Source organism: Hemiscyllium ocellatum, chromosome 22 (genome assembly GCF_020745735.1).
Source record: "Hemiscyllium ocellatum isolate sHemOce1 chromosome 22, sHemOce1.pat.X.cur, whole genome shotgun sequence".
NCBI classification, from domain to species: domain Eukaryota; kingdom Metazoa; phylum Chordata; class Chondrichthyes; order Orectolobiformes; family Hemiscylliidae; genus Hemiscyllium; species Hemiscyllium ocellatum.
In genome coordinates, this window is record NC_083422.1 from 12,442,014 (window position 1) to 12,460,761 (window position 18,748).

At 39.0% G+C, this 18,748-nt stretch overlaps 1 protein-coding gene across 1 annotated transcript in view; it reads left to right on the forward strand.

Annotated features, from left to right (window-relative positions):
* The window catches only part of pcdh15b (protocadherin-related 15b), a 642,771-nt gene that overhangs the window by 226,160 nt on the left and 397,863 nt on the right, over positions 1–18,748 (forward strand). The window contains exon 11 of the mRNA XM_060841768.1: positions 12,373–12,579. Within this exon, the coding sequence (XP_060697751.1) occupies positions 12,373–12,579 (207 nt within the window). The remainder of the gene's footprint in view (positions 1–12,372; positions 12,580–18,748) is intronic.

An 18,748-nucleotide genomic window follows, 5' to 3' on the forward strand; every position in this document is an offset into this window, starting at 1 on the left:
TCCAGAAAGGGAAAAATAAGTGGATTTCTCTCTGCAGCGATTCATTTTGAGAAGTCTTAGTTCTTAAATAAAAAGGAAGGTTGTGAAATTTTCAGATGGCTGATGTTCTGGCATTTCAGAACCATTAGATGGATGTCATTAAAATCAGCAGACATCTCTGGGATCTTTGCAAACATAGTTTTCTTAGGAAATACAGAATTGAGAATTCGCCAGGACAATGTTGAAATGACAATCAAGTTTCTCATCAATTTCACACCAAAAATCTTTTCAGAATAAGGAGAGCTGAACTGCAAACTCCTTCTTTCTGGAAGATTTCTACAACTGCAAAACCGAGTAATCTCCAAGCAAAAACACTGTTCAATCAAAATAATCATAAAACCCAACCGTAGAAACAATCAAGAATTTTCTCTGACACACAAACAAAAATTGTTGGAATGGCTCAGCAGGTCTGGCAGCATCTGTAGAGAGATATCAGAGTTAACATTTCAGATCCAGTGACTCTTCCTCAGAACTATTTTCCCTGAAATGACCTCAAGCAAGCAAGACTAATTATCTGATTATATGTATTTTCCATGAAATGTCTTACAAAGAACAAAGAAAATTTACAGTCTAGGAACAAGCCCTTTGGCCTTTCAAGCCTGAGCCAATCTAAATTCACTGTCTAAACCTCTTTCCCAATTCCTAAGGATCTGTATCCCTCTGCTCCCCACCTATTCATGCATGTATCCATTTGGACCTTAAATGAATGTACCGTGCCTGCCTCTACTACCTTTGCTGGCAATGCATTTCAGGCACCTACCACCTTCTTTGTAAAGTACTTTCCGCATGTATCCCCCTTAAACCTTTCTCCTTTCACCTTGAACGCATGATCTTTCGTTATTGAATCCCTCACCTTGGGAAAAAGCTTATCTTTATCTCCCTGTTTATACCCTTCATGATTTTCTATGCCTCAATCAGGTCCCCTCTCAATCTCCTTTTTTCTAATGAAAACAATCCTAACCCACTCAACCTCTCTTCACAGCTAGCACCTTCCATACCAGGCAACATCCTCATAAACCTTTTCTGCACCCTCTCCAAAGCATCGACATCCTTTTGGTGATGTGGTGACCAGAACTGTACCCAGTATTCTAAATGCGGCTGAACCAAAGTCTTGTACAATTTTAACATGACTTTCCAGCTCTTATACTCAATATCCCGTCCGATGAAGACAAACCTTCTTGACCATTCTATCCACCTGTGCAGCCAACTTCAGGGTGCAATGGACCTGAACTCCCAGATCTCTCTGCTCATCAACTTTTCTCAAGAATCTTCCGTTTACTGTATAGATCGCTCTCGAATTAGCCTTCCCAAAATGCATCACCTCACATTTGCCTGGATTGAACTCCACCTGTCACTTCTCCACCCAACTCTCCAGTCTATCTATATTTTCCTGTATTCTTTAACAGTTACTTACACTTTCTGCTAATCCACCAATCTTTGTGTTATTTGCAAACTTACTAATCAGTCCAACAATGATCATTCTAGATCATTTATGTAATTCACAAACAACAGTGGCCCCAGCACTGATCCCTGTGGAATACCACTGGTCACCTTTCTCCATTTTAAGAAACTCCCTTCAACTACCACTCTCTGTGTCCTGTTGCTCAACCAGTTCTTTACCCACCTAGCTAGAACAGCCTGCACATCATGTGACTTCACTTTCTCCATTAGTTTACCATGGGGAACCTTATCAAATGCCTCACTAAAGTCCATGTGTATGACAGCTACAGCCTTTCCTTCATCTATCAACTTGGTCACTTTCTGAAAGAACTCTATTAAGTTGGTAAGGCAAGATCTCCCTCGCACAAAACTATGTTGCCTATCAATGACAAGCCCATTAATTTCCAAATATGAATAGATTTTATCCCTTAGTACCTTCTCCAGCAACTTTCCCACCACTGACATCAGGCTCACTCATCTGTAGTTACCTGGAATATCCCTACTACCGTTCTTGTACAGGGGGAGAACATAAGCAACTCTCTAGTCCTCTGGCACTTCATCTGTGTTTAAGGAGTTGAACAGGAGGTTTAACTCTTGTTGAAAGAAAGTTCAATGTCTTTTCATTGAGTCTTTTTTTAAAAATGAGAACAATCCAGTTATTTCCCTAATTCTTCAAACTTAAATTATCATAAATGATTAAATATGATTGAAGGAAGACTTTTTTATGTCTAATGTTTTGATTAGAAGATGATTCTGAATGTTAATCACTACTTGCAAAAATACATGTATCCATAAATCAGTCAACAGCTTTTATCTCTAATCTCCTCAGCTTACAGTAGAGTTTAATCTAAAATAGATTCCAGATAAATGTTTTGGGTTTATATGCTAAGTATTCCTGTCGGATCCCATCTCATTTATTTCCTTTAAAATCTGAAGAATGCATTTTTTTTCTATAAAACGGAAGGCCAATCTCTTATTACTTTTAGTTCTTGCATGATTTTGTTGTTTTTTAGTGACTGATATTTATGCATTCTTCACTTCAGAACCTGTCTAAACTCATGCATGATGGTGCAAGACTGCTGCATTTCAACATAATTCAGCCTTTTGACTTGTTTTTAAATCAAAGATCCAAATGATTTAATCTATTATCACTCACACGTCTCTTTCAACCACTTCCATCTCTGGTTCATCTCAATTTAATGAACAGATTTGTTTTCATTCCATCGATTGTGCTATCCTCACTAAATTTTATGCATCAGCATTCTGCTTACAATTTTCTGCAATTTTTTACCTGCCTCATCAGATTCAACTGCTCTCTAATTAGTCTAAAATTATCACTGATTTTGATACCATCCAACCAAAGCAGCCTGCTTGATTAGCACCCCATCTCTGACCTTAAATATCCACTTTCTTCGCCACCTGCATTTATGGCTACAGTGTGGAACATCTGCAAGATGGACTGCAACATGTTGGCAACATTTTTTTTTCAAAAGAACCTTGTAAGTTAGTGCCACAATCTGTAAACTTCCCTCAAATTCACAGTCTAGCCTGATTTGGAGCTATTTCCTAATTCATTCACCATCGCTGGGTCAAAATGTGGAGTTTCCTATCTAACTGAACTGTTGCATATACTTCATTTACTGAAGACCCGCTTACCTTCTCAAGGTAAATTAGGAATACGTACTAAATGCTCAGAACAAATCCCACGAGTAATTAAAAATGTTGTTCTACTGAGTACATGTTCCTTATTTTTAAAACAAAAGTTTATTCCACATCCAAGATAGCCATTTGGGAATACAATTCATATTGTAGGGGTGTAATGAAAGAGAGAAAAGCATTATTAAGGATGATCTCATAGTGACAATGCTACTGGCTAAGCCTGAGTATTAGATTAAGGTTTTAGAAATAAAAGTCTAAATTAATCATGACAACTGGAGGAGTTTAAACGCAATGAATTAACCAAACAAGAATAAAATTAAGAATGATCATGAAGCCACTGTTTGCCAAATAAATCCATCTCGTTCACTCCTTTCCTTCAGGAGAAAACTTGCTGTTCTGAACTGTTCTGGCCTACATGTGACTCCAGACCTATGTTTAAGACTTAAGTGCCCTTTGAAATTGCCTAACAGGCCATTCAATAGTACACTGCTGACTAACATCTCCTTCAGGGCAGCTGAGAATGGGCAATAAATATTGGCCATGTTAGCTATGCCCACAACCCAAAGAATGATTGAAAGTAATCATTGAGAATGGGAAGAGGAAGGAAAGGTATCTTTGATTCTGGGATCAAGTTATAGATAGTAAAGGTGACTAAAGATGATCCATTGGAGGTGACAGTTTGTGGAGTGGATGGTGTGAACAAGATGCTGAGGGATAAGTTATATGTGCATTTACAAAAACGGAGTTTGATTAGGAGGAGTCAGCATGACTTTGTGAGTGGGAGATCATGCCTCACAAATTTATTAGAGGTCTTTGATGAAGTGATGGGAAAGGTTGACAAGGGTAGGGCGGTAGATGTAGTCTATGTGGATTTCAGTAAGGTTCCATATAGTAGGTTGTTCTGGTAGGTTAGATTTCATGGAATCCAGAGGGAAATGGCAAATTGGATACACAATTGGCTTGATGGTAGGAAGCAGAGGCTAAAAGTGAAAGCATGCTTGTCAGACAGGTGGCCTGTAACTAGTGGAGTGCCTCAATGGTCGGTGTTGGGTCATTGCTGTTTGTTATCCATATCAATGATTTGGATGAGATTGTACAAGGCACGATTAGTAAGTTTTCTGATAACACTAAAATAGACAGTATTGTGGACAGTGAAGAAAGTTATCAGAAATTGAAGCAGAATCTTGATCAGCTTGGGAAGAAGGCTGAGAAATGGCTAACAGAGTTTAATGTAGGTATGTGTGAGATCTTACATTTTGGAAAGTCAAATCAAAGTAGGAATTTCATGGTGAATGGTAGGGCCTTAAGGAGTGTAGTGGAACAGAGGGATCTTGGAGTTCAGACTAACAGTTCTCTGAAAGTGGAGTCACAGGTAGACAGGGAACTGAAGAAGGCTTTTTGCACACTGGCCTTCATCACTCAGTACAGAAGTGGAGAACTTATATTGCAGTTATACAGTAAATTAGTGAGGCCACACTTGGAGTATTGTATTCAGTTTTGGTCACCTTATTATAGTAAGGATGCTATTAAACGGGAAAGAGTGCAGAAGAAATTTACAAAAATGTTGCCTGGACTCAATGGTCCGAGTTATAGGGAGAAGTTGGACAAGCTAGGACTTTGTTCTTTAGAGCGTAGGAGACTGAGGGGGGACCTTTTAGAGGTGTATGAGATCATGAAAGGCATGGATAAGGTGAATGCACTCTGTCTTTTTTTTCCCAGGGTTGGGAATCGAGGACTAGATGGCATCAGTTTAAGGTTAAATGGAAAGAATAAAAGTGAAACTGAGGGGCATCTTTGTTACACAGAGAGTGATACACATATGCATTGAGCTACCAGTTGAAGTGGCTGAGGCTTTTACATTAATAACATTTAAAATGCATTTGGACAAATACATGGATAGGAAAGATTAAAAGGATATAGGCCTTGTATAGGGAAATGGGGTTAGTGTGGACGGACATTTTGGTCAGCTTGGGCCAAGGGGCCTGTTTCTGTGCTGTGGGACTCTATGACTCTATGACAATGTGACAATCATCTTGTGAAGGGAGAAAAATATAAGAGCAGAAATCCCCAAATTGAGCAGGACTTGTGAAGAGTATACGAAATAATCCTGTGTGCGGAAGAAAACAGGATATTTGAAAAACTGTTGAAGAATATTGAGTTGTAGAGCAGATATAATGGAAACAACAAGCTGTCAGAGAGAGGGAGGTCCAGATTGTCCGCTGGCTAGACAGTCGTTATGCCAGTGTCAGTAGCAGATTCATAGTAAGATCCTGCCGAATCCAAAGGGTAGCATACTCCGAAGGGGTTGCCTGAGCAATTCCTCGACAACTGGAGCCCTCCAATAGTCGCCACTTAAATTGGAGTCGCCCAGGTGCTTCCAGAAATTATGTGAAATTGTTACTGAAGAAAATTTTGACTATTAAATGCATTGTCTGACTTCGACCCTATCCAAAACACTGCATCACTTACCTCGCCAACTTGGAACCTGGTGTGCCATCCACTTGACAATTTAATTACCTGGCACCCTATACCCGTACCCACTTGGCACACTGCCATCCCAGCATTCTAGCATCACACTCAGCTTATGTACTTACCCTTTGACAGTAGCGTCAAAGTGGCTGTCACGACTTTTAAACTTCGGAATACGGCAGTTTACTTCTGCGAAATGGGCCATGATTTGCTTTCCTCTGGCAGTTCTATGCGATGAAAGAACTGTCAGAATGGAATTATAGCTCTACATCTCTGAGGTAGACCTGAACAATCTCTCCTGTCAGAAATGTGGAGTTCCTTTTCATAAAAAAGTAAAATAGGGCCAGAGTATCAATCTGTATGAAATTAAATTGCTTCAGAAAATCAAGCCAATAGTAACTTCAAGGGCAATAGTAGAAAGAATTATACTTTAAGTTGGTACACCTATAGTATTTCATTACGATCAAATGAAGAAAATGCTGATGTTTTATCATGCTATACAATCAAACAAATGCTAGTGTAAAGTTGAAAATAATGTCACTAATTGGTATTCATATGTAAAATGGCAATGAAAACATGAATAGAAAAGGAATAATTTTGAGGATAACCTGTAATGTTTCCAATGTAGCCACACATATTCATTTATTAAAAATGGCACAGCTACCTGGACCTATGTATTTAATTAACTTCAAACCAGATGCTGTTTCAACGCAAGACCGATCAACAAATCTCCCTCTCATTGCTTCAGCTCATCAGTCATGTTCTTTTACAGCTTGTGGTCAGATTAGTTAGTAATCTTGGACAATCAATAACCATTTTATCATTTCCTGCTCAGCCATCTCGAACCATTGTAGACTTTCCTCTTTTTAATTTGTATTGTTAAACAATATTATTTGGGATTAATTATTTTCTAAATGTATACCAGCATGCTATTCAATTTGTGTTTCAGTAGATATTTTGACACGTGGGTTAACATTACATTATATTCTTAGATGTTTAAATGTTTTCTGTCATGTACTTGTAACATTCAATTACACAAATACAATGTTGTGATGGTCTTTGTACTTAATAGAATTAGACATATTGTGTATTTTACTCTAAAGTGCATTTTTAAATGAAATTCATTTGAATCCACTGTATTGGAATATTGACCTAATTCACTCATTGAAGTTTTAACAAGCTTCAAAATGAAATGCTCAGGAAGAGAACTGATGACAAGAAGGTATCTCATGATTGACATTTTAGAATTTGTGGCTACCCTAATTTTCAAAAATACATTCATCCTCCCACAGTTTAGGACCAGCTTATGTCATTGTGGTCTCCAGACTATGGAGAATGCCACTCCACGGCACTTCCTTCAACTAGAATTGTAGCCAATTGTGTTGAACTTAAGTTTCAAATTTCTGAGGTCTACGGCTGGATTTTTGTCTTCACTTTTTGAACTGAGAGTTGGGTCATTTGTCACCGTAGTGGTCATAGAGTCATTGAGATGTACAGCACAGAAATAGACCCTTCAGTCCAATATGTCCATGCTGACCAGAAATCCCAACCCAATTAAGTCCCACTTGCCAGCACCCAACCTGTATCCCTCGAAACCCTTCCTATTCATATACCCATCCAGATGCCGTTTAAATGTTGCAATTATACCAACCTCCACCACTTCCTAGAGTCATAGAGATGTACAGCACGGAAACAGACCCTTCGGTCCAACACATCCATGCCGATCAGATATCCCAACCCAATCTAGTCCCACCTGACAGCACCCGGCCCATATCCCTCCAAACACTTCCTATTCATATACCCATCCAAAAGCCTCTTAAACATTGCAATTGTACAACCTCCACCACATCCTCTGGCAGCTTATTCCATACACATACCACCCTCGGTGTGAAAACGTTGCACCTTAGGTCTCTTTTATATCTTTCTCCTCTCATCCTAAACCTATGCCCTCTAGTTCTGGACTCCCCAACCCCAGGGAAAAGACTTTGTCTAAATATCCTATCCATGCCCCTCATAATTTTGTAAACCTCTATAAGGTCACTCCTCAGCCTCTGACGCTCCAGGGAAAACAGCCCCAGCCTGTTCAGCCTCTCCCTTAGCTCAGATCCTCCAACTCTGGCAACATCCTTGTAAATCTTTTCTCAACCCTTTCAAGTTTCACAACATCTTTCCGATAGGAAGGAGACCAGAATTGAACGCAATATTCCACAGTGGCCTAATCAATGTTCTGTACAACCGCAACATGACCTCTCAAATCCTGTACTCAATACCCTGACCAATAAAGGAAAGCATATCTAACAGCTTCTTCACTATCCTATCTACCTGTGACTCCACTTTCAAGGAGCTATGAACCTGCACTCCAAGATCTCTCTGTTCAGCAACGCTGCCTAGGACCTTACCATTAAGTGCATAAGTCCTGCTAAGATTTGCTTTCCCAAAGTGCAGCACCTCATATTTATCTGAATTAAACTCCATCTGCCACTTTTCAGCCCATTGGCCCATCTGGTCCAGATCCTGTTGTAATCTGAGGTAACCCTCTTCGCTATCCACTACACCTCCAATTTTGGTGTCATCTGCAAACTTACTAACTGTACCTCTTATGCTCGCATCCAAATCATTTATGTAAATGACAAAAAGTAGAGGACCCAGCAACGATCCTTTTGTCATTTACTTCCTCTGGCAGTTCATTCCATACCTATACAACTGTCTGCATGAAAAGATTGCCCCTTACATCATTTTATACCTTTCCCCTCTCACTCTAAAGATATGTCTTCTAGTTCTGGACTCCCCCACCCCAACGAAAAGTCTTTCTCTATTTATCCTATCCATGCCCCTCATGATTTTACACACCTCTATAAGGTCACCCCTCAGCCTCCGATGCTCCAGGGAAACCAACCCAAGCCCATTCAGCCTCTCCCTATAGCTCAAATCCTCCAACCCTGGCAACATTCTTGTAAGCCTTTTCTGAACTCCTTTCAAGTTTCACAACATCCTTCCGAAAGGATGGAGACCAGAATTGCCGCAATATTTCAACCCTGACCCTTCTGTTCAGCCTCACCCAGTTTTTTCATCTCTGCATGTCAGGAACAGGCTGGCACTGACACCAATTCTTGAAAGCAGCCTCAAATATCCTGCGAGCAGCCATGAGGTGGCAATGGTGGTAGCCAAATGGTAGGTCTGGCAGGTTAGCAGGTATGTTCCATTTGCTGTGATATAACTGTAGTTCAATTCATGGTTGTTAATTCTTCCAACTCTCACTCTTGATCCACACTTATATCCCCATCCATCCAATCCCTCTTAACACCTCCTGGCTTCAATGTCCCTTATTCAATATCCAATGCCCTGCTCCATGCTCCTATGTAACCTCCACATTCATTAATGCAGTTCCTACTAGGGACAGACTCAATGAGCCAAACATTGGCACGTCCTTGAAATGCGCATGAATTTATTAAAACTGCATCAACTTGGCAAGTATATCAACAGGAATAAATCTGTAAGATATTCAGACATCTATTTTACCAGGTGGTCTCAGTACCAATTCTTTTTTAAGCCTCAAGACTGACTATTGGACTCAATCTGGCATGCGTTTGTCTCCAAGTTTTTCTGATCGACTGCATTATTACCTGAATGAATGGATGAATAAATGAATGAATAAATGAATGATTTATTGTCACGTATATCTTGGGAGATACAGTGAAAAGTTCCTTCCTTGCAGAAACTTGATCTTTCTTTGAAGTGTTTTTTTTTCCCCCAGTGCTTGTGTGTGTATTTTAACGTGATTCAAGGTTTCTACTGTGGGAGTTTTGCTGGCTTTGTTTAATTGACCACTTTATGAGAAGGTGAATTTTTTTCAAAATGTATTTTCTCTCCTTTTCTTTTAATACCATACCATTTTAAAGATTTGCTTGTACTATTATCTGGCTGTTTTGTTCTGTAGCTGTTAGATACTCGAATCATGCTTCAAAGGCACAGCAGGTATCAAGAAATTAATTCAATTTAAAAATCAACAACTTCACTTAAAGCTTGCTTAAAATATAATCATCACCATCATTCCCTACAAATTCCATTATCTAATGCAATTCCCAAAGATGATAGGAATCACCTAAGTACACAAATATAACAATAATTCTACTTTGGAGCAGGCATTTAAATAGCTCACCTGATGTCATTTAAAAGGAGTGTTGGGTCATAATTCATCCTGATGAAAATGGCAAGCATCTGGAATCAGACAGAAATTTAAAAATGTAACCTTGATTTTTTAAAAAAATGCAGCCTCATCAATCTCTTGTTTCATCCTCCTGATGCAGGCCTCCTCAGTGATGACAAATATAAATTCATCTGTCAGTTTCTGATATTTATCATTATTGATTGTAAAGAGCATAAGTTCAGGAATGCCACAGTTCAATTCTGTTTTACACCTTTTCATAAACCATGTTGATGTCTTCAATTTCCTGTTGACCACAAACTGATCCATCCAAAACCGACCACTGAATGAACAACAGTATCATATAAATTTGTGTATAGTAAACCTTTCAGAAACTTGCGTTTCCATCTCCTAAACACCTCAGTGTGTTCTCAGTGTGAATTCTCTCAGGTTTCCTGGTCTTCCCAATTCCACTCCAGTTCTGTTGAAATTGTAAACATTTTAGAAGTCCACCTAAGACCCTTGTAATTATAACAGTGTATGTATTAAAAGTTAACAATGTAAGATTTTTTAAATCATCTCTGCACTTGAAAATGCTACTAAGAATAGGTGGGTGTCAATTAACATAGAATCGAGAGAACAATTGTCATTCATTGAAGAAATACTGCTGAAGATAGTCAGTTTTACAAAGAAATGGGCTAATTAGATTTGACTCAGAAATAAGGTGAAGGTAGGAAAACAGTTATCACCATACCATTGTGCATGGTATGGAATACAATACCAGTCCACGACTAAATAGTCTGTCATCAATATTTAATGATTTTACTGTTTCCCATTGATTTAAAATATGAGAATCCACTTGAGGGTGTTATGACCACGAGTCAAAAGTATAGTAGCGCATTTTTAAAATCTAGTGTGAAAGTTCTGGAGTGAGTGAACCTCTAGAATGATGCTGCAGTGTGTAGATCACAGTTACAAATGGAATCCATTAAAAATTGAAGATGGCAGTAAATTGAAGAAATAGCTTTCATCAAAATATCTGCAGTGGTACTATTTTCATTCATTCATGCCATGCCAAGGAAGGCAATCTGTGGTGTATGTTTCAGCACTGCCTACCACTGAATATTATCATGACTCTTTGGCACAGGACTAAGAAAGAATATGTGTTGATAGAACCTTTCATATCTTCATAGCATCCTGAAGTGTTTCACAGTCAATTTACCTATTGAAGAATAGTCACTTATCATGATTCAGGCAAATGCAAGAGCCAAATTGTGCTCAATTATGTCTTATAGACATCAAATCATGTGTTTTTGATTTGTTCACTTTGCCAAGTATTTTGACGATGACTGAGGAATATTTTATGTTAGGCTATGATAATGCAATGCTTCCTTACATGATACTTTGTTTACCTTGTTCTGCCCTCATCTGAAGTGGAATATGCCATGGTAATATGATGTTCTAATTAACAAACTGTTCAAGTTTGATTGCATACATTCAGTGGGAGTCAGTGAAATTGGATAATTGTAGAAGCTGAGAGCCAAATACGTGACTCCGAGACACCAGTGCTGAGGCATCTGGGAGATCTGTTTGAGAATTTTATCATTCTAAATGAATTTTTTTTATAATGAATGCATACCAAACCGCTATCACGACAGGAAAATCTTCCATGGAGAGAAAGTGTAAAAATAGAAATGTTTAGTGTGAACTGAATGCGAAATACAGAAACCATTACCAAGGTGATGCTTTGTGCATTGACAAACAGTTTATTTTATAATATTTCAGAAAGGAACCTTTCGTGTTCTGAACATCACTTTTGCAAGGATGACTGATTTTTTTGAAGCTTGTGATGAAACTTTGCAATTGCTATGGAAATGTATTTTGTATGATTGTTCAGGAAATTCTCACAGTATAGTTGCTCAAAATGTTGCTCACATGGGATACAGAATTTCAGCAGTGCATATTAAAGCTTTTCTACTTCTGCCATTTTAGAGACTTGAACAAATTGAACAGGCTGCCACTTAAATGCAGTTAAGAGGGAGTTCAATTTGAGATGGCACATTTTGAATGAGATTTTAAACTGAGGTTCCATGTGCCCTGATGAGCAGAGAGTCTCAGTGCACAGTGATGGTTGGTGAATGGGACTTGGGGTGAGTTAGGGTACCAACAGCAGCATTTTGGTTGAGCTCAATTTATAGTGATCTAAGCCACATCAATATAAATAGTTAGGTTATTCACATTGATTACATGCAGCAGGGTAAGCTCTAGTATAAGTATTAGTTGAATCAATTAATTGTTTTTATCATAAGTGAATGTTAAACAATGTGTCAGCAAACAGTTTTTATCTTATTATGCTAAGGGGTAAAGTGGAACTCAATTTACTGTTCTAAACAAAATATCCATTAATCAGCAGGACATTGTTACCTTCATTACTTTTAAAAGCCTCTAAAGTGAATCACATTTTAAACTCAGCTGCCAACTAGAGTGGAAAATTACTATTGCTACAAGTTTAAGGCACCTAAGCTCTGCAGAAAGCTGGATTCTGTTGAAGTCTAATTTACTGATCAATCAGTCCCTGGACATGATTAATCAAATGTGATTTTCTATTTTTTTCCAACTAGGCAGAACAAGACAATAGACACCCATTGCCAGCTTTTGCCAATTTGCACATAGAGGTTCTAGATGAAAATAACCAAGCCCCTTACTTTGAACAAACTACCTACCAGGGCTTTATCATTGAATCTGCACCAGTGGGAACAACCATTTCAGACAGTCGAAATTTAACAACGCCATTAGGAATTGTAGCCATGGATAATGATGTGGAGGAGGTGAGTGCTGCTGTTGTTTTTAAATGCATATCCCATAAGTATGACTTTTTAAAAAAGTGACAAATCTATATTTTAATACAAATTTTCACTAAACCTGCTGAAACAAATGTTACATTATATAATATTGATAAACTTTGAAAGATTAACTGTCTTTGTAGCTTCTAAGGACTTCAGAATCTATTCCATTTATTACACATCATGAGGATTTGATGATGTTGAGAATACATTTTGAAATCTCATCTTCATAGAATGTGTTTTTCATTTGTGTGAATCTTCTTGTCTGTTTATTTTTAGGTACCATCAGGTTCTACTCCTGTATGTATTTATTGTTTTTTAAATCTGTGTGCGTGTTTATTAAATATTTTATCTGTTGCATGTTTTTGCTTCTTGTCAAGTCAATGCTTCTTACTATTTCTCTGATAGCTCAGTGATTGGTTTTGCAGTTTTAAAAATCAAGTTGAGTATAAATTTTGTCCAAGACCTACCCTTCTCCCTAGCAGATCCTACTGTGTTGCACGCATTTCCTCACCTCCCCTGCATGAATCTTTATGGTACATATGTGTATATCTGGCCTGGTAAGTTGCTGACATTGTAAGACCTTGCTTTTTAATTAAGTAATAATGGATGACCATTATCCTAGACCAGACAACTAAGGACACGCAAGTTAATTTGACAAATGAGATACCAGGTCAAGTTTTTTCAGTTCACTTTTCTCCCCTGGGTCATGACGGATGGTAATTGTTTCCTTTAAGTATTTGATTGTAATTCCAGGTATTGTTCAGCCACATTTTTCAAAATCTTGCTTTCTAATAGGCAGAAAATTGTCTGATAGCTCAATTGAACACAATAATGACTGATTGAGAAAACGCTTACTGAATACTTTAATAGATAATGAAATGTAATTATCAGTAGAGGTGTACTGGCTCTCCTCATTGACTGTGAAAATGACCATAAATTAAACTTTTTAAAAAAATTATCTGGATTCTTGCTGGGTGAGTCTGGCCTTCATGAATGTCATCTTGTCTAAGGTTTCCTGATGGATAGTTGATCTATTTTACATATTTGCCATTTGGGATACTGAGTTTGTCCAGCACAAGGATCATTATAAGCAGTTATCGTGTCCCCCTTGAGTGCAGTGCAGGCAGAAGGTGATATCTGTGTTGCTTACTGTTTTACATTTACCCGGTCCAGCAGATCATTCTACTAGTTTGGTTGGGACATGAGCAGGGATTCTAAGTGGTAGACCAAACAAGAAGTTAGCTTGCACTGCTACAAAACTACCATGTTCCTTTTAAAAGGCATTTTGCATGGAGCAGTTATTTGGGGAGAGAAGTTTCATGGAGTCATGGAGATGTACAGCACAGAAACAGACCCTTCAGTCCAGCTCATCCATGCTAATCAGATTTCCCAAGTTAATTTTGTCCCATTTGCCAGTACTTGGTCCATATCCCTCTAAACCCTTCCTATTCATAGACCCATCCAGATGCCTTTTAAATGTTGCAATTGTACTAACCTCCATCACTTCCTCTGGCAGCTCATTCCATACACGCACCACTCTCTGCATAAAAATGTTTCTCCTTAGACTCCTATTAAATCTTTCCACTTCCACCTTAAACCTATGTTTTTGACTCCTCCATCCCTGCCTTGTCTACTTATCCTATCCATGCCCCCTCATGATTTTATAAACCTCTACAAGGTCACACCTCCAGAGTTCCAGAGAAAATAGCCCCAGCCTATTCAATCTCTCCCTGAAGCTCAATTCCTCCAACCTTGACAACACGCTTGTAAATCTTTTCTGAACCTTTTCAAGTTTCACAACATAGTAGGGAGACCAGAATTTCACACAGTTTTTCAAACGTGGCCTAACCAATGTCCTGTACAGCAACAACATGACCTCCCAACTCCTGTACTCAATGGACTAACCAATAAATGCATTCTTCACTATCCTATCTACCTGCAACTTGATTTTCAAGGAACTATAAACCTGCACTCCAAAGTCTCTTTGTTCAGCAACACACTGCAGTATGTCAACATAAAGTATGTAAATCCTGCCATAATTTGCCTTTCCAAAATACAGTACCTCACATTTATCTAAGTTTAACTCTAGCGGCCACTCCTCAGCCCATTTGCCTGTTTGATCAGGATCCCGTTGTACTCTGAGGTAACCTTCTTCACTGTTCATGGCACCTCCAATTTTCATGTCATATACAAACATATTAACAATACCTCCTATGTTTACATCCAAATCATTTGTATAAATAACAAAAAGCAGTGGACCCAGCACCTTGCTGGTCACAGGCCTCCAATCTGAAAGGTACTCCTCCACTATTCTGTCTTCTACCTTTGAGCTAATGGCTAATTCTCCCTGTATTCTAAGTGATCTGAACTTGTTGTCCTGTCTTCCATGGGGTACCTTGTCACACTTACTGAAGTCCATATAGGTCACGTCCACCACTCTACCCTCATCAGTCCTCTTTGTTACTTCTTCAAAAAATACCTGGAAAAGGCAAAAAAAAGACATCTCAGCTAGAGAACGGGTTTCAAGAATTTTTAGTGTTGCATCAGAGGCCTTGGTGTAAAGGGGGAGAGATAGCCTGTATACACAGGAGGCCCTCCAGACACATGCTTTAAAAAAGGCAATGAGAGCAGTGACCAATAAAAATCAAAACAAGCCCCAAAGTCTTGGATGCAGTGCCACAAGCAGTTGGAGGACCTCACCTGTGTCTTAAGATCAGTGAATTTAAAGTTAAAATGTCATATCCTATCAGTTGCATCATTAGCCTCAATTCACCACGTTCTCATCATTTACCAACAGTCTCTGATACTCGGACTCAAATCATACATTCATATGCTATACCTCACACACTTTGCAATGTCACAAACCTCGCACCCATATCCTACAATTTTACAGCTTATGGGTATTCAACTCTGACAGCCATATCAGCCAGAGATACAAACCAATACCAGGCCATCAATGCCCAAAGTTGCTCCTGATCATTCACCAAGGCTCTTCAAAGCCTCTTCCATTGAAAATCAGCAAGCTTCCACCATCCTGACTGCAGACACTGCTGTTATACCTGAACGTCACTGTATAAGCTGAAAAGCATAAAAAAAAATTACTAAGGAATGCACAAGGATGGTTGAATTTTCTCTGCAGTTTGGAATTTTTTTTTGAACTGGCTTTAAGTTTTGTATTCTGGCCAAGCAAATGTTGTGATGGTCAATAACAAAGTAAAGGTAAAACGTGGCATGGATAATTAATATTAGATTACTTACATCGTGGAAACAATCCCTTCGGCCCAACACGTCCACAACAACCCACCGAAGTGCACCCTACCCCTTACCTAACACTATGGGCAATTCACCTGACCCACACATCTTTGGACGGTGGGAAGAAACCGGAGCACCCAGAGGAAACCCACACAGACAACATGCAAACTCCACACAGTCAGTCACCTGAGGTGGGAACTGAACCTGGGTCTCTGATGCTGAGAGGCAATAGTACTAACCACTGTGCCACCGTGCCGCTCACAAAATTGTGGTATAAAATTTGAAGGATTTCTTTGTGGACTCTCCAGTCAGAAATAAATTGGCTGTGACATCTTCCTTTTCCTTCTCCTACTCAACTTCTCCATCTTCCTATTCCTAGGCTGCTCCTCACATAGATGACAATTGGAATTCTTTCATCATGATGAGATTAGTATGACCACCGTATATTGCTGCATGCTCTTCTGTTTAGTACAGGTCAGCTGCAGAGCGGAGACATTACTTCAGCACGCCAACGATTTGTTCTGATACATTTTGTGTGACAATACAGATTTCATTGTAAGCAAGCTGTGCACTTCTGGCTGTAAGTCATTGACTATGTGATCAGAGATAGCTCTTATGCCCAGTAGCGACTCTTGGATATGTGATCAGGCTTATCTCTTATTGCCCAGTACTCACACTTGGATATGTAATCAGGGATATCTCTTATTGCCCAGTAGCCACACTTGGATATCTCAAGTGCAACTAGACTCCCAGGAATGAAGGCATCATGACTTCCTTTGATTCATACATTGGATTTTTTTTTCCCAAATGAGGTTCTGATTATTAAAGTGCACATCACCATTTGATTTGTTACGTTGGATGTACACTGCTGTCCATAGTATCCTGTACGTGACTGAAATCACCATGGAGGACCCATTTCCTCAATCTGTCCCTTCACCTAAAGGATGATGTCCCTCAGCTGTCAAGAAAGCAATCAATGCCTCTACTTCCTCAGAAACCTACGGAAATTTGACATGTCCCCAAGTGGCTCTTTCCAATTTTTCTAGATACACCATAGAAAACATCCTATTCAGATGTATCACCACTTGGTATGGTTTCTGCTCTGCCCAAGACTGCATGAAATTAGAGTTATGAATGCAGCTCAGTCTATCATGCAAACCAGCCTTCCTTCCATTGACCCTGTCTACACTTCCTGCTGCTTCAGGAAAGTAGCCAATACAATCAAAGACTCCTCCTACCCCAGTTATTCTCTCTTCCATAGGACAGATGATATCAATTTTGAAAACATATATCAAGAGATGCAAAAGCAGCTTCTTCCCCACTGTTATCAGATTTATGAACCGATCTCTGAATATATTTAGAGTTGATCTTTCTCTGTAGCTATAACACTACATTCTGTCTTCTGATCTATTACCCTGACGTAATTATGTAAGGTATGTTTTTCCTGGATAGCCTGCAAAACAATACTTTTCACTGTATCTTGGTACATGTGACAATAATAGATAATATCAAATAAAACAATTGCTCTCTTTCTGATGAGACTGGATATGTCCTCCTACTTAATTTATTCAGAGATATAATGCTACACATTTCTGGAGTAGGTAAGACTTGAACCCCGGTCTTCTTGCTCAAAGGCAGAGACACAACCACTGTACCACAAGAGCCCTATTGGGTTTGGGTTTTTTTTGGTATAACTTAGGTTACTAATCAACCTATTCAACAATGTTATCACACATCTCTAGGGCAGTTGGGATTGAACACAGGCTTCCCATTGCAAGAGTAGGGACACTACAACTGTAGCACAAGGCCCCCATTTCAGAAGCCTCGAGCAAGTGCAATTTTTTAAAATTAACCTATTTTAGTAATCAGTCTGTTCAGAGTTTTTTTTAAGATTAGATTCCCTACATTATGGAAACAGGCCCTTCAGTCCAACAAGTCCACACCGACCCTCCAAAGAGTAACCCACCCCAACCCTATATTTACCCCTGCTTAATGCACCTAACCTTACGGTGATGAATTCTAGCTGGCCTGTTAGCAAAGGAACTCATACTCAAGGAGCTCCACGAGGAGATTAATTAGTGATTTCCCCATGGGCTTTGTAGGAATTATCACATGTGCAGAGGTTGATTTTTCCTTGAATGATAGACTGTTGCCAATACTTCAGGCAGGAATTGAGCAGAGCATCTTGGAATTAAGCATTGCCCAGGTTAATTTATGTATTCCTGCCAGACTGTGTACCTGCCAGTTGTATAGGTAGGATGATGTCAAAAGTTCAGAATGGCCTTTTCCAGTTTTAAGTGGCCGAAGTGAGTACCAGTATAAGCTAAGCAACAGTTAGGTTGAGGCACAGAGAGGAATGTGGTTATGCTTGTAGGGAGCCAGGCACCTCTGCCCCAGAATGCCATTACAGAATTAATATCCTCAGGATAGTGACTGAGACTCAACCATCTTTTCCTCCTTCATTATTGATCTTCCTTCCATCAGAAGACCAGAAGTGGGATATTCACTGATGTTTGCACAGTATTTTGTTCAATCTGCAACTTCTTAAATAACAATTGAAGTCACCTGCAAGAAGCAAGACCTGAACCACAGTTAGACTTTCTGGGAAGTTTGCTGGTACAGTCATCGACATTTAGCTCATGAACAACATCTAAGTGTAGAACTGGCTCTCTAACGTAATAAATTGAATAGTGCAGTGTACTTCAATAACAGTGCTCAATTTTATTGCTTTACATTAAAAAATCAATTTTAAAGCATTTTTAATCTTCTCTTCACATGTAACTTAGCTTTTGAACTTAAAGCATTAAGCACAAATATACCATTTCACCAATCACTTATTCCACATTCTAAAAGCACACACACTTAGCTAACTATTCACTCAGCAGTAAGTAATATTTGC